A 17,537-nucleotide genomic window follows, 5' to 3' on the forward strand; every position below is an offset into this window, starting at 1 on the left:
AACGCTTTAAAACATAGGATGCCAAGAAACGCCATAGTATGTGTTTATTGTTTACAATATTAAAAAAGAAAAATAAACAAAACAAAAACTAACCAGTTCTCAGGCCCTAACTAGACAAACGTTTCCCTAACTAATAACAAGGCAGGCTAAGCCTGTTACCTTGTCACCAAAACCAATTCACAATCCAAATACCTTTCCAATAGTTCCTTGCCCCATTTTCACAATACTCACAATAACCAGCTTACTCTCAAACTCTCCCAACCAAACTCCTACCATCACCCACACACAACACACACACTCTTTTAAACTTAACTAATTAATCCACTAATTAGTCTATTGACTAAACCTGGAGTTGGTCCTGACTCCAGTAATCACTACTGGGTCCCAATGCCCCCCCATGTATGGTCTCTGCACAATAAGAACTATATTTTAAACCTGACTTAATTATTTTTAATCTCCTTTATTTAACAAACCATTATCAATTAATAGTGTATTAATTAAACCATCTTTAGTTTTGATCCCAAACACTTTATATTCATTACTTTGTTTACTAACCAGTTTGTTTACATTGTCTTTTAACCAACCAATCCCTTACACTATATATATATATATATATATATATATATATATATATATATATATATATATATATATATATATATATATTATACGTATATGCGCCATGCACAAAAATAGTTAACTGAAAAATCAAAAACAGCTCTGTCATTTCCTGAACTGTACATGGGAAAACTAGTGTGAAAACACAACAGACTGTTTGTCACTCTGGATAAAGCACTGGGTAACAGGTAAGCTTTGTCTTTTATTGTATCCAACTATGATTGGTTTGAAGAGCTGTGTGTGTTTGCTAAGACTTGATTTTTTTTTAGCACCCATTCAGGTGTCCAGTATTCTGGATGCATGTCAGTATTAATGCTGAACTATTAAAACGATATAAAACAACAGTCTTTTAAAGACAGAAATCGGAGGCACTCAGCTTTAATTTTTTTTGGTTGTTGTTTATTTATTTAGTGCTGCTACAATAAAACATACTGTAATATATATTTTTAGTTTGGTGATTACACGCCACATGTCTGTGTGTGGGTGCTCCTGCACAATGAAAGAGTAAGGTTGTTTTTTCTACAGATATAAATATATATATTTCAAGAGTGAGATTGTTTTTCTGTACCTTTATTTTGTCACTATTAAAATGGTTGTGAGTGACACAGAAAGAATAATGTGAGCAATTAATGTGCTTGAATTTAAGATAACTGAATCAGCTATTTTTTATTAAGAGACCACATTCATGCTAATATGGTCAACCAAGGTCAACAGAGAAGAGCAACACTCTTTGCTGTATGGCAAAGGCAGTGTTAAATGTACTTTCTTCATAAAGTGAAGCAAGCAAGTTTGCAACTGTGCCAGGAATATTTCAGTTGACCGTAAATCCTGTTAGAAATGTGTGTGCTAGGCAGTGGGTTTCCTGTTTATGATTTCACAAGAAAAGCCCCTTAAGTGGGTTTTAAAACACTCAATATTGTCTGCAATGTGTTGAGAGAACTGTGCTTGGTCTTCAGTGAAAACAATGGGACTTAAGGTTGTACACCACAGCAATAAAGGGAGACTGTAACACATTTCAACAAGAGGCTATTTCATTTAGAAATTCACTCAGCTTGATGATCCTGGTTACAGACCATATTATTATTATTATTATTATTATTATTATTATTATTATTATTATTATTATTATTATAATTAATTAATTAATTTATTATTTATTTATTTATTTATTTATTAGCAGATGCATCTAAACCTTAGATTTCCAGAAAGAAAACAAATACACTCTGAAACTTTTTTTGGTCACAAGAGGTTCTTATTCTTGTAATGAAGACATAAGTCGATCGTCTCATCTATAAAAACAGAGCCAAATAAATGTTTACATTTTCTGGTTGACTGGACTCACTGTTGTATGTTGAACAAGCACTTATTTTGATAGTCTCAAGCCCACTGTAGCAATGCTGAGCGTGCCTGTAGGCAACCGCAACAGAAGTATTAAAGATTTTTATCACAACACTCTGGTATCCTGTGATTCTGTGGCACGTCCAGATGTCTGAGAAAGTGATGAACTGGCATTGTTAAGGGTAGAAGAAGACATTTCCCTTGAGAACACAAGACTGCTTCACAGCATAATTAGTAGCACTCCTATTCTCACAGTAGCTTATTGTATATTATATTATAATATTATATTATATTATATTATATTATTTTATATTATATTATACTAGACCTTACTTAAACAGCATGTGTCTGCTCTGATATAAATTCAAATGATAGCAAATCATCAGCATACTGTAGCAATTGGTAAATATAGAGCAAAATGAGAGCACCTGACAATATGAGAGAGGGATTAAAGTAGACATAGACTACATTTGTTTGCTTGTGCCTTTGGCTTGCTTGGGTTTGCTGGTGACAGTTTTTTTAGATCTAGGTTCATAGGTATTGAAATAGCCAGTCAACCTGACATCAGCACTGACAAATCAAATTACCCTGATAGGCCAGTCATCCTCATATAAAAGCTTACCACTGTAGTTTTGCATGGTATTTTTGCAGTTTTACTTTTCCCATAGCAATACTGTGCATTTACCATAGTTTACATTGGTTTGCCATATTTATTAATATACTTTACCATACTTCACTATGGTATGTCTAGAATATACAATGCCCTAGTTAGACCCCACGTAGAATACTGTGTGCAGTTTTGGTCACCTTACTACAAAAAAAGACATCGATTGCATTCGAGAAGGTACCGAGAAGGGCAACCAGGCTGATCCCAGGACTTAATGACATGATCTATGAGGACAGGTTAAAATAATTCAATATTTTCAGCCTAGAAAATAGAAGGGACACAGGGGACCTGATTGAAGTCTTTAAAATCCTAAATGGTATAGATAAACCCAAGACACTACAGATTTAGCACAGACAGAAGAACAAAAGGGCATAGATGGAGGCTGAGTAAAAGTATGTTTAGAACAAAAGGGAAGGAAGCGGGTTATAAATGCACGGAATATGTAACTTGATTGTTAAATACATAAAGGTTAGCCAAAAAACAAAGTTGTTTTTTTTTCTTCATGAGAGCAGATTAAATATATATATAAACACACTAGCTTTCAAAACCACAAAAGTTGGAAATTGAATCTAACTTTTTTTCTGCTCATTTCAAGTGATCCGATTTAAAAGGAATCAACAGCAAGAACCTGCTTATTCCTGAACCAAGGTAAAGGAGTTTACCGTTTACTGAGAAACTATCGTTTCCTGTTAAACACAGTAATAACTAGAAACAGAATCTGTAGGTAAAATCTTCTGTTATTGGGTGCAGATAAAAAGATAAGAGGAAACAGACTTAATCAGTTTAGAAAAGCTTTGTCTCTAGATGGTTTCACACAGACTACCAGTGCGCAAGCATTCAGCAGTACTGACTGTGGGGAAATCTGCAGCTACTCCAGTACCAGCATTGACTAATGCAACTCTAATACATACAGGTAAACTCAGAAGAATATCAATAGGGTTTCAACATATAACAAAGCTACTCTTCATATGCTGTGCATTGTGAAAGGAATGGTAGATATCACTAAGCACTAATAGTGTAGGCCTGATGCTGTGCTTGCAATATACAATTTTTATTAACTGGTATTCATTGTCTTTTATGATGTAGCAATAATAGGGAGCAAGCACTAATGCTGTAGTTTCTGATTTATATATACAATTATAATTTTTTATGAGTAAAAATAAATATTTTTCTATTTGAAAATAAATTCATCTTGAGATTATTTTCAAAAGTTTCCATTGAGAAATATTTGATTTTGTAATTTGATCAAGAGGGTTATGAATTTTAGTTAAAAGGCTTCTACAGGAAGTAAAATGTCTCTTAATCAATATTTATCTAAATATATTCCATTAAATATATATTATATTTATATATTTGATATAGTATATATATATATCTATATATTATAAATATATCTATATTAATATATATATATATATATATATATATATATATATATATATATATATATATATATATATTATATATATATATATATATATATATATATATATATATATATATATATATATATATATATATATATATATATAATATATATATATATATATATATACACACAGCTCTGGGAAAAATTAAGAGACCACTGCAAAATTATCAGTTTCTCTGGTTTTACTATTTATATGTGTTTGGGTAAAATGAACATTTTTGTTTTATTCTATAAACTACTGACAACATTTCTCCCAAATTCCAAATAAAAATATTGTCATTTAGAGCATTTATTTGCAGAAAATGACAACTGGTCAAAATAACAAAAAAGATGCAGTGTTGTCAGATCTCAAATAATGCTAAGAAAATAAGTTCATATTCATTTTTAAACAAAACAATACTAATGTTTTAACTTAGGAAGAGTTCAGAAATCAATATTTGGTGGAATAACCCTGATTTTCAAGCACAGCTTTCATGCTTCTTGGCATGCTCTCCACTAGTCTTTCACATTGATGTTGGGTGACTTTATGCCACTCCTGGCGCAAAAATTCTAGCAGCTCGGCTTTGTTTGATGGCTAGTGACCATCCATCTTCCTCTTGATCACATTCCAGAGGTTTTCAATGGGGTTCAGGTCTGAAGATTGGGCTGGCCATGACAGGGTCTTGATCTGGTGGTCCTCCATCCACACCTTGCTTGACCTGGCTGTGTGGCATGAAGCATTGTTCTGCTGGAAAAACCAATCCTCAGAGTTGGGGAACATTGTCAGAGCAGAAGGAAGCAAGTTTTCTTCCAGGACAACCTCGTCTTTGAAAATATCAGCTCTGCAGCCATAACAGCCAGTTTGTCAAAATGATATACTTCTAAAAAACCATAAGGAATTATACTAGATTGTGTTAAATATAAAGTATGTTTCTGTGTAGAAATTAACACTAGTGAAAAACAGCAGGCATTTCTTTAAGATGCATTTTAGTGTTAATCAGTTACAATTTAAACATAAGATGTCTGGTAGTTGTCAAAACAAAACAAAACATAAATAATAGTACTGTATATATATATATATATATATATATATATATATATATATATATATATATATATATATATATATATATATAATAATAAATCTTGATTTCTGAAAAAAATAATTTTTTACACCAATTTCTGGAGCATGTTACTGCTACTCACTTTATACATAGTAAAAAAGCAACACAAGACAAGATACAGTTCATACCCCAAGATATAGTTCATAAGGACTATGAGATTGTTACAAAGTGTTTGTTCGAAATATTAAACTAGAATTGCTTATGTTTCAAAACTATTAATAAACCACATCACTGCCAATGTATTATAACTAGCTTGTTTTTCTTTTTTAAAAAACATAAACAATAGCATTGTACTGAACCAAAGCTTTGTATATAATTAAATCAAGTTTGTAGTTTGTGAACATGTTGTTTAGTTGTTTTAATTTTTCAAAAGCATTATTTAGACATTTATTAACAGTTAACTATATCTCGAACACCTTTTCTTGGTGGTTTCTCTCCTGGACGGAGGAATATTGTCTTTTGTGTGTGATGCTTTGATGGAACTGTTGGCAACTTATTGGTCAGGTTACGCTTGTCTTCCAATGCTAAGGCCAAACATCGCAACACCTGGTCATGGCGCCAAGTAAACCGTCCTTGGCTAAGACCCACCTTATATCCTGTCAAAATGTGCTTTAATGTTGCATGTGATGAACACAAAGGAAATGAGGGATCCTCATCCACCCAGAGGTTTAGGTTCTGTGGTGATGGGAGAACATCATATGTTGATCTGATGAGGAAACTGATCCTGCTCTGTTCCATTGTCTATAGGTCTTGCCAGCCGATCTTGCGTTGTTCCACACTCTCCCATCTCATCCATTCTCCCTGCTTGGCCTGGGAAATGGCCTTTACACACCTGATCCTCTCCTCCTGCTTTTGCACCTCTTTGACTACCAGCTTCCTCCATTGAGCTGGGGTTGCTTTGTGCCATGTAGGAGGAGCTGAACTGAGACCAAAACCTCCTTTTCCATGCTGAACTTGCCCCATAATATTTGATTCGAAGGGCAGCCTTAGCATCTTCCACAGCTTTCTTTGCTGCACATTTTCTTTCAGTTTTCAACACAGATGCTGCCTCCCTTACACATCTGTCGCGTGAATCTAAACATGTTGTCTTTATTTTTCTTTATATATGGGTGGCAGCGGGCACAGTGTCAATTAAACTAATAAGATTGGATTTGGATCCAGGCCGTGTTTCATAAGCCATTAAATGCACCTACCCAAACAAAACAAACGAAAGCTGTGATAAAGATCATTGATCTTTTTTAATGGTTTAATCTAAATGATTTTTAAAAAGTGTCAGTCTGAACTTTGCGCTCATATGCATTTTCTGGGTTTTTTTTTTTTTTTACGTAGATACAATTGTGACATTCAAAATTACTCAGCCCATTTTACCACGCTCAGCTCCATTCATCTATGATTCTTAACCATTCAAATCAGTAATGAAACTACATTGATTTATTATAGATAACTGAAAGGAGCGTTTTTCACACTTCAGCAATGGAATGTCAGAAATAACTAACCTTCGACACCAGAACACGTATGTTGCTATGACTGAATCAGTTACTGTTGTGTGAGTTTGCAACCCCAAAATTATTCTGAATGTAATTCTAATCTTCATGTCATCCGACAATGAGATTACATGGGGCACCAGTGCAGTCATCTTCAATTCTTTCTCCAGGGTCACAGAACCTTCCTGAAAGCGGTTACAGTAGACCCAGGGTCATCCTCTAAATGTAATGACCGCCTTTACAATACTTTGAATTTCAGCAAATAAAGAACTGAAAATACAGTTATTAATTTCAAGAAGTTGTTTAAGTCACAAAAATAAAAAGCATTGCTAGTGTCTTATGTTAAAAAGCATACGATCGTTTAAAGTGTGGAACAACGTCTAATAGATCATTTATATAGCGTGAAACAGGCATGGCTTGTAACATAAATTTGGCACTGGCAGATAATTTCTCAAAAGACAGCATACACAAATATTTTATAACATATTTTCCTCCGATAATTTAATTATAGCAAATAAAAATAAGACGTGTGTTAGGATGGCGCAGTGATAGACAATAGGAATAAAAAGGGTGTTAACTTTTTTTCACATCTAACTCTACACTCTGTTTGAGTAGCCTAGCCATCACACCAAATAACCTCATTTGCTCTTTTGCCGATAAACGTAAGTAAATAAATAGCATCAATAGTGTTATGCTACCTGTAGGTTTTATAGCTTCAAATTGCTGGTAGACTTTTTCTTGTCAAAAACGGGTTATATTGAAAATGGGTGATACAGTCTCCCACTGGTCCTTTGATTCTATAGAGATGGATCTTCAAGAGCAGCGGTCTTGAGTAGCCTACTGGGTCATTCCTATCTGATTTATTATTATTTCAAATAAATAAATAATAAGTGTTAGTTAATTCATTTAATAACAGTAATATTTAGATGACACTCATTGTTATAAACCGGTATGGTTTAAAGGTAGTGTTATAGGAGATAATATATGAAACTAAAATACAGTAGGCCTAAGGAGCACAAATTCTGCCCATTCAGCTTTTAAAGGGCTCAGTTTTAAGATGTATATAGAGGGCAGCTGCATGTATGATCCTTTCTTGTTTTTAGATGTGAAAGCTGCTCTGCTGTCTTCAGATTTGCTAGTTGTGGCTGTGGTTTTTTGCTCTGCTTTTCAGGTCATTTAATACAGCATTTTTAGTTCGCTTCACATGAAAATGCAATTAGTTGATCAATAATTGAATGTAATATTACCTGCTTCACATAAGCTATGCAATAGTTTCTTAGAGTTTTTTAAGTCTAAGATTGACAATATCAATCTACACATTAGTACCTCTTCTCAGACTCCTCTTGTACAGTCTCTTGGTCTGTCTGGCTTTGTGGGCTCCTCTATCCTGTTTTATACCTCTCACTCTTAATTCTCTTACAGACCTGGCCTTTCGTATGAAAGCCACCTGTTGTCTGTTGGATCCTATCCCCTCTGTTCTTTTTCAGTCCTGTTTTGAGCTGCTCTGCCCCTTGGTATTAATTATTATAAATGAGTCTCTGAGTTCTGGTGTGGTTCCGGTTGCATTTAAAACTGCTGCAGTAATGCCTGTGCCTAAAAAAACACATATGGCCTTGGATAATCTTAATAATTTTTGCACCATTTCAAATTTGCCCTTTCTAGCTAAGCTTCTAGGACAAGCTGTCACTAGGCAATTAAACCGGCATCTCACCGCTAACAATCTTTTTGAACCTTTTCAATCTGGCTTCCAACATCTTCATAGCACTGAGACTGACCTGGTCAAAGTCACTAATGATCTGTTAATGGCTGCTGACTCAGGTGCTTTATCAATTTTAATCCTCTTGGATTTGACACTGTAAATCACGAGATCCTGCTTGATAGATTAGAGAGTTTATTTGGTCTCTCTGGCACTGCCCTTAACTGGTTTAGATCATATCTAACAGGACGTCAACAATTTATCTCCCTGGGTGGGTTTAGTTCTGACGTCCCGCACGGCTCTATTGTCCGCCCCCTCTTATTTGGTATTTATACGTTTCCTCTTGGCCACATCTTAAGGTTTCATGGCATACACTATCATTTTTACGCAGACGCTACTCAAATCTATATTAACTCTAAACCTAATATCAATGTTGCTGTTTCTGCCTTAACTGCCTGTACCTTTGTGTAGCAGGGCGGTAGGAAAGCCCTGCTTAAATATATTTTGTTTGTTTATTTTTAGAACGGGGTCTCCCCCTAGTCCCTGTGTTATTTATGTATTATGATTTATTTATTGTATTTGTTTACTGTGTTTGGTCTGTGTATTTATAGTTGACGGCGAACCGTGTATTTTGTTTATTTTGTGTGTGTGTATATATATATATATATATATGACGGCGCAGCCGTGCATTTTTGTCTAGTTATTGTTTTAAAAATGTATTTATTATAAATGACGACGGGGCTGTATTTTGTTTGTGCAGCCTGGATGGGAAGCCCATCCACATTAATAATTAAAACCTGTGCAGAAGGTGGCCATCTCCCGAATTAATTAAGTTATTAGTTTATTGCTAATCGGGAGATGGTCACCTGTATAAAAGCCTGCAGCTCTCCATCTTCAAGGTGTTGGGGGTGTTCCAGGAGAGAGGAGAGAGGAGAGAGGAGAGAGAGAAGAAAAAAAAAAAAAAAAAAAATAAAAGTAAAGATCAGTGAAGGCTATTGCACAGCTGGATCGTATTTTGTGTTCGTGACTTATTTTGTTTATTATTTTATTTTTGTGCTCTGTGAACAAGAGTTTATTTTTTCTTTAAATAAAACGGCGCACGCCGAGTCTTTGGTAAACTGCACCTACCTGACCTGTGTGCTTTCTTCTGGTCTGAGTCACCCCATCGCCATTTCCTGCCACACTGATATAAAAAGTTGGATGTCTCAATTTTTTTACACCTTAACTGTCACAAGACTGTAGTAATGCTGTTAGGTTCTCACAACCAGCTAAGTAAAACCAGTACTTTAAATCTGTCTGATGAAACCATGCTTGAGTTCAGATCTAAGATTAATAATTTGGGTCACTTTCAATCCTGGGTTAACTTTTGAATCGTATGTGCTGAATACCGTCAAGGTTTCTTTTTTTTTGACCTTAGAAATATTGCCTAGACTTTGTGCTTTCTCTAACTGCAGCTGAAAAACTGGTTCATACTTTTGTTTTCTCCAGGATCGATTACTGTAATACCCTGCTTGCTGGGATGTCTAATGACATCCTCACTAAAATTCAATTTGTTCAAAATTCTGCAGCGAGAATTTTGTCTATGTCCTGCTTATGAGATGACATCACTACTGCCTTGGAGGCCCTGCACTGGCTGCCTATCAGGTTTAGAATTGATTTTAAAATTTTATTGCTGACGTAAGTCGGAGCTTGCCCATGAAGAGCCTTATCTATCAGATCTTCTATCTTTTTACATCTCAGACTGCTGTGTGTCCCGCCTGCTCACCTGCGCTCTATGGGCGACAGGGCCTTCTGTTGCTATGCCCCCAAATTATGGAACTCTATTCCACTAGAGATCAGGAACTCGGCTTCTTCGAGTGTTTTTAAAGTTAATTTAAAGTCTTACTTTTTTAGAAAGGCGTTTTTATGATTTGTATGCTTGTTTTATCTTCTTGTGTTTCTTTTATGCATAATCTGTTTATTTATTGTAGTACTATTAATTGTGAAGCTCTCTGAGATGATTGCTTTTAAGGGCGCTATACAAAATCAAGTTTTTAATTATTATTATTATTAGTAAAATATTTAAATACTGAAATTAAACTGTTATATTAAGACAGATGTAACAGTAACATTATGCAGCGGTAAATTAAATGTTAAGCAACAGTTCCACATGAAATAAAGTTTGTAACTGGTGGCTTAATCGATTGATTTAGAAATGTGAATACACTTAATCTGGCTGAGAGACTGAAACACACAGCAGATTCATACAAGAACGTTCTTTCCCAGAACCACCCAAAACACCCACCCACTGACTAGAGCCTAATCATTTTTGCATTTTTGGTGTGATTTTATGCAAACACTCTTCTGCAGTGGCTGCTGTTGAAACCATTTCTTATTTTGTTTCTTCACCAAGGCAGAACTATTTGAGGGCTTTATTTCTAGTTTCAACAGTTTTTTTTTTTTTTTTGGTCCTTCTCTGTGTGTACTGGCACCTGACCTGGTTGTTAGAATTGCATTGAATGTGACAAAGGAATATCAATTTTTTAAAAGACTAATTACAACCTTATACGTGTGCCCTTTTTATTGATAAGCACCCTACAGAGTGGAGAAATCAGAAAGCAAAAGAAATGGGTGGAATGAGTGCAGCTTTTAAGTTTTCTTTCCTGTTACTAAATAGTATGAAGTTTTGATAATTACCTATTGCACTTGATAATAGAAGATTTTCTGCTGGTCCTTGATAATATCCCATTGAATGAGTTGATACAATGGGATAATAACTGCAAATCTAATTGTGATAAAACTACCGCAACTTATTAAGAGTATCGGAATCTGGGGATATATACAGTGCCTATAGAAAGTCTAAGTTTCATGCATTTAAAATGAGGATTTTTTTCCCCCCCACTTATCTACACACCATACTCCACACTATTAAGGGGAAAAAAAAGTTTTTATTGAGAAATTAGATATTAAAAATACAAAACTGAAAGATCGTAATTGGATAAGAGTTAATACATGGTGGAAGCAAGATAGGTCTCTACCAACTTTGCACACTTATATTTGACAATATTTGACCATTCTTCTTTACAAAACTGTTCAAGCTCTGTCAAGTTCCTTGGGGAGCGTTGATGGACAGTAATCTTCAGGTCATGCCACAATTTTTCAATTGGATTTAGGTTGGGCCCCTGACTGGGCAACTTAAGGACATCTACCTTTATGTTCCTTAGCAACTCCAGTTTAGCTTTGGCTGTGTACTCTGGGTCATTGTCATGGTGAAAGGTGAACTTCTGTCCTAGTTTCAGCTTTCTTGCAGAGGGCAGCAGGTTTTCCTCAAGGACTTCTCTATACTTTGCTCCATTCATTTTCCCTTCTATCCTGACAAGTGCCCAGTCCCTGCCAATGAGAAACATCCCCATAACATGATGCTGTCACCACCATGCTTCACAGTAGGGATGGTGTTCTTTGGGTGATGTGCTTTGTTGGGTTTGCGTCAAACATATCCCTTTGCATTTAAGCCAAAAAGTTCCATTTTAGTTTTGTCAGACCACAAACTTTTTGCCACATGGCTACAGAATCTCCTGAGTGTTTTTTGCATACTTCAAATGGGATTCAAGGTGGGCTTTCTTGATTAATGGCTTCCTTCTTGCCACCCTACCATACAGACCAGATTTGTGGAGTGCTTGGGATATTGTTGTCACATGCACACTTTGACCAGTCTTGGCCACAAAAGCCTGTAGCTCTTGTAAAGTTGCCATTGGCCACTTGGTAGCCTTTCTGATCAGTCTCCTTCTTGCTCGGTCATCCAGTTTGGAGAGATGGCCTAATCTAGGCAGGGTCTTGGTGATGCCATACATCTTCCACTTCTTAACAATCGTCTTAACCGTCCTCTAAGGGATATTCAAGACCTCTGATATTTTTTTATACCCATCCCCTGATCTGTGCCTTTGTCCCGGAGTTCTTTTGAAAATGCCTTGGTGCTCATAGTTGAGTCTTTGCTTTGAAATTCACTACCCAGCAGAGGAAACCTACAGAAACTGTTGAATTTTTCCAGAAATCATGTGAATCATTACAATTTAACACAGGTGGATGCCATTTATCTTGGTGTGTGATTTTGAAGGCAATTGGTTACACCTGAGCTAATTTAGGATTGGTATTACAAGGGGGGTGGACACTTATCCAACCAAGCTATTTCAGTTTTTATTTTTAATTCATTTTCTACAAATTTATAGAATTTTTTTTTTCACTTCGAAGTTGTGGGGTAGGATGTGTAGATAAATAAAAAAACAAACTATTTTAATGCATTTTAATTCCAGGCTATAAGGCCCCAAAAAAAGAAAAATTTGAAAGGATGTGTAGACTTTCTATAGGCACTGTATGAAGGAGCCTGTCAGTTCCTGTGTCTGTCACATTTTTACATGCAGTTACAATGCTCTAGGTTGTCATGAATTTACAGCTATAGTAGATGGCCTGTGTTGCCCACATTCTTCTTTCTTACTAGTTGATGTAAGATTAATTTTAAAAAGCAACTACATTAGAACTGTATTTCCAAATACATTTGAGAGAAGGAAACACCCATTAAATTAAACTAAGATTAAAATAACAAAAACGTTTTTTGCAGCCATTGTAAATAGTATGCTATGGGCCAGCAAAATTATACAGTTGGAATGTGTAATCGGAAGAAGTGAAAGCTCTTGTTTGTTGACTTCTTGAAACAGGTCTGGGTTAAAGACGGTTTTCCCCTGGAGCTTTGATTGGTGCAGAGATATCAGTTTAAGGCATAAAGGTGTCACAGGAAATGTCTTAATCTACAATCTTGAAATTCTGATTCTTGTTTTTCTGTTTTAGATTGTCGTTGGCTTGCATAAGTGAAGAAACGACTGCACCATGGCTCTGAATGCAACTCGGCTGGATAATGTAACCCTGGGGATGTTCACTAACAATACAGTGAGCTACACCCTTTCTGCTGTCTACATTATTGTGTTCTGCATCAACTTTCCAGGCAATGGGTTCTCCCTCTGGCTGCTATTGTTCCGTACTAAACCCAAGACGCCTTCCATTATTTTTATGATAAACCTCACCATCACTGACCTGGCACTCTGCATGTTCTTACCTTTCCAGATTGCATATCATATCAATGGCTATGACTGGATCTTTGGGGAGACGCTCTGCAGTTTGGTGACTGTCATGTTCTATTCCAACATGTACTGCTCCATCTTGACCATGACTGCCATCAGTGTGGAGCGCTACTTTGGAGTGGTGCACCCAATGCGTTTTGATTGCAAGAGAATTCGATATGCACTAGCGGCCTGCTTGGGAATGTGGGGCATTGTTTTGCTTGTATTGTACCCATTGGTGAGCACGGACTTGACATATCGGGTTAAGGAGCTCAACATTACAACCTGTTTTGATATCCTCAAAAAAGACATGCTCCCATCGATGGGGGCATGGGCAGCTTTTCTGTTTACGCTGTTTGGCATCCTGTTCCTGATTCCGTTCTTTTTAACAGTATTCTGCTACACTGGGATCATTCTGAAGCTAGTCAAAACCAGCAAGTATGGCAGTGCACAGAAGAAAAGAGCCGTCTATTTGGCTGCCATGGTGCTTTTTGTATTTATTTCCTGCTTTGCACCAAATAATCTCATTCTTTTTGCTCATATCATTGGCAAGCTTTTTTACAAGAAGTCTTACTACCCAGCTTATAAACTGACTCTCTCCCTTAGCTGCTTGAACAGTTGCCTGGATCCCTTCATTTACTATTTTGCTTCCAAAGAATTTCGGAGAAAGTTTCGGCATTTATTGAATATTCAAACAAACAGTGATACCAACACGGTGGACTTCAGAAAAGAGAGCTTTTTTTCAGCTAGATCGCTGTCACAAGGGCAGGCAGAGGATGAAGTGGATCTGAGGTCATCAATTTATAAGAGGAAAGAAAGTTTTCTTTAGAAGGTTATGAGTTACATCCTTTTACCTTGAACTTCCAAACGGCCCAACACCAGAATGTCGAGGAAGAAAAAACAGTGTGCACAAGAAGCTAAATGAAATCCTGGGCTAGGCCATAACAAAACCCTTTGAGGCCCACACAAACAATGTAATAGCAGTGACCTGAGAGAGTCCACTGAGCAACCGTCGTGCTTTCAGTGTTCAGCTGTTTTCAGATGTTTTTATTGCGTCAAGACCATTTGGTTTATCTGCTGAATTAAAGAACAAAGCATTACGAAAGTATGTCTAGTTATATAATTGAATGTTTAAACATGTGTTTATTAAAACTGCACCTCCATTATGCTAAAAATCTTTTGCGATGGAACATGAAAACTTTTAAACATTATTGTACTTTGAAGGAGTTTTAAGAAATGATGCATTACCTCTAATACATTACTGCATCTGTTTCCTTTTTCAGAAAAGTAACGAAATGTGGCAAAAAGTTAAATTTTATGTAAAAACAAGAATGTAGTTACTTTTAATTCCTTATGCATAATATGTAAAATATTGTCAGAGCGATCTCAATTATATTTTTTATGTGCTTGTGTCAGGGCAGAAGCCCTGTCGCTGTAAATAGTGTGTGTGGGAATGTAAGGTTGGCAGGGATGGGATTAAATCTGTCCCTGCCAAAATCACAGGTGTGGACACTCCCCAGTTAGGTAATTGATGCTAATTGGGGAGTGGCCACATGTATAAAGGAAGCAAAATCCTTTGTTTGGGGTGAGAGGTTATGATTTTTGTAGTGTGTGGTAGTGAGGACTAATGCCTAGCCTACACAATTATTCTTTTGTTTAAACATTTTATTTTGGCCCTTGTGTCATGTTTATTTCATTCCTGTGTTTTGCATTGTTTTGTTAATAAATGTGTGCACCAGCACTTAAACTGCAGCTTTGGTCTTTCCTGCCAGCAGCCGGCCTGGGTCGTGCCAGTACCCTGTCACAATGCTTGATCCGCTGTATTTAGCTTTCCGCTTTAAACAATAAACTATAATCTTATCTGTTTATTTCATTACATACATTTCAAATAAAATCATACTTGCTTAATTTTCTTTCTGTTTGATTTTGGCCAGGTTGAAAATATTAAGAGAACTGAGTTCAAATATTGATCAAGTTATTTAGAAGCATTCAATGGGGTTGCTATTTTATGATAATATCAATTTTAAAAACAGGAAGTGTGTGGTGTTTTTTTAAATGTTTTAGCAAGATGCTGTTCCTGTTGGCAATGCTCCACTGACTGTCTTTTCTTTAAGACCGCAGATGCTTAAAGTGCTGCATAAAAATGTAATTGGATGTTGTTCAGAATCAGTAAAAAAAAAAAAAAAACTGTCAAGAAATGGTTAATTTTTCTTGCGCATGCCAATACTTAAATCATAAACATAGTTTTGGCGTATACCATGCTGTTAATGTCTGTGTTATTCTGAGGACATATTTCTCAACTCCAACCCTAACTCTGCCTTGCCAAGCTTACCACAGAGTTATGCCTTGGTGGCATGTCTGGTAACATTTCTGGTGTGTACGTATATACATTTTGGTCCATTAACACATGCAGCAAGAAATGGCAATGACTATTTTCATATATTGGGGGATTTCAATTCATGACTTATTTTACACAGACGGGATGACATCTGAAGCAACCATTTAAAGATGTATATTCAACCATGGTGGAGCACTTCCATTATGTAATACCTGTTAACACAGTGTCTATGAGTAACAGAATATTAGCTGGCTTGATTATATACTCTATATGTGGGTCAACTGTGATGTTATTTAAATGGCACTGCATCAACACCCAGGTAATAGGATCAGATTTGGCAACTGAAGTAAATACAAAACAACATTGCACAACACAGACCATTCAAATATAGAAATGTCTCTAGCTGACCAGGGGACAACTCTACATTGAAGAGGTGCCATTTCTTTATGAGGTTATTCAGCACATTCAGACACCACAGGGTATTATTTTAAAAGTGTTTCCTGTAGTTTTTAATTAAGCCTTTATTTAAAAAAAAAAAAGAGAAATAGCTTCAGATGGCTTGGTTTTAGTTTTTGTAAAAATTACAGTTTTTTTTTGTTTTGTTTTGTTTTTTAATCTTTTTAAAACTTAATAAATTATAATGAATAAGTTACTGTTGAATGAAATAAATGTGATATTGTGCCCCTAGGTGTTGCAACATTAACAAGCAGGAAGGATATAGATGATAAATATCTCACTCAATGTCTCAAACTCTCAAGAAAAATCAGAAAAACTCAATCTATGTACAAATAGAGCATTATATTTACAATCATACTTGCTCACAACCTGAACTCACTTTGTGTTTTTTTGGCCGATTGGTTGTTGTCTTCAGATGCCTTCAAACACAGAGGTCTGCAGTCACTGTCTTTCTGCACCATGACATACACTGTCAGGATGCTTTATTAGGAACTGGTTGGATTTTCAACTCTAATGTGGGGCTTGTTCTCCTGCTATACCCGGGTTCCTTGATTACACTGGAAGGATGAAGGATGAGGTGTAGTTCATTAAGCATCACTGTGGATTCATTTCACCACACAATGATGCACTTGTACTGGGATCGCGATGGCTATTTTCAAGACAGTAATGCACCCGTCTATAACCACGCATGATAGAGACTTCAGGTCACATATCAAGCATGATTGTGATGAACAGCACATTCATCATCAAGATCTTCTGCTTACTGCTCTGCATCTCACAGATCCTTGTGTTGTAGTCTTTGTCACCTCATTTCAAGGCTGTGATCAGGGCAAATGGTAATGCATTCCAATGTTATATACATCACCTAATTAAGTGGCCAGGCCACTGCCCCTTTCAAACTCAGAAAAATCGATGCTTCGAAATGTGTGGGCCAGCTAACTCAATTTGTGTCTTTGCTCTCATTAAATCAGCACTCTCTGCCCCTTGGAAAATGAAAATAAAATTTTCAGTAGCATGGTCTTTGTACAGAGCTGCCTGCAGTTTTTTTTTTTTGTAAGAGTAAGTACAAAGTATAGTTTTCTTCATATTTAGTAACATTTCAGTGAATTTTAATTATCTGCTGTACACTGAGGGAGAACATTACTTTTTTATACCAATATACCCAGGATACCAAAACTAGAAATCTCACTTCAAATGAAAATAGAAGAATCAAAACTACCGTACCAGTACAGCCAAACAACATTCAACATGTTTTCTTCTTTTCATTAGAACAAAGTAAGATTACAAGAAAGGTTAAAGGGATTTCTTTCTCTGAGAT

At 35.9% G+C, this 17,537-nt stretch overlaps 1 protein-coding gene across 3 annotated transcripts; it reads left to right on the forward strand.

The window, feature by feature from the left end:
* Nucleotides 1-777: 777 nt before the first annotated feature.
* On the forward strand, nucleotides 778-14,859 carry LOC121321146 (P2Y purinoceptor 8-like). 3 transcript variants are annotated; one of them, XM_041260044.1, is made up of 3 exons: nucleotides 3,449-3,536; nucleotides 13,157-13,255; nucleotides 13,430-14,859. In XM_041260044.1, the coding sequence occupies exons 2-3, from the start codon at nucleotides 13,196-13,198 to the stop codon at nucleotides 14,252-14,254; spliced, it is 885 nt and encodes a 294-aa protein (XP_041115978.1). In that variant the 5' UTR covers nucleotides 3,449-3,536; nucleotides 13,157-13,195; the 3' UTR covers nucleotides 14,255-14,859. The 3 variants fall into 3 exon arrangements, with proteins under 3 accessions (XP_041115977.1, XP_041115978.1, XP_041115976.1); XM_041260043.1 differs by lacking the exon at nucleotides 3,449-3,536 and adding an exon at nucleotides 778-806 and having other exon boundaries at nucleotides 13,157-14,859; XM_041260042.1 differs by having other exon boundaries at nucleotides 13,157-14,859.
* The last annotated feature ends 2,678 nt before the right edge of the window (nucleotides 14,860-17,537 follow it).

The sequence above is a fragment of the Polyodon spathula genome, chromosome 9 (assembly GCF_017654505.1).
Source record: "Polyodon spathula isolate WHYD16114869_AA chromosome 9, ASM1765450v1, whole genome shotgun sequence".
NCBI lineage: Eukaryota > Metazoa > Chordata > Actinopteri > Acipenseriformes > Polyodontidae > Polyodon > Polyodon spathula.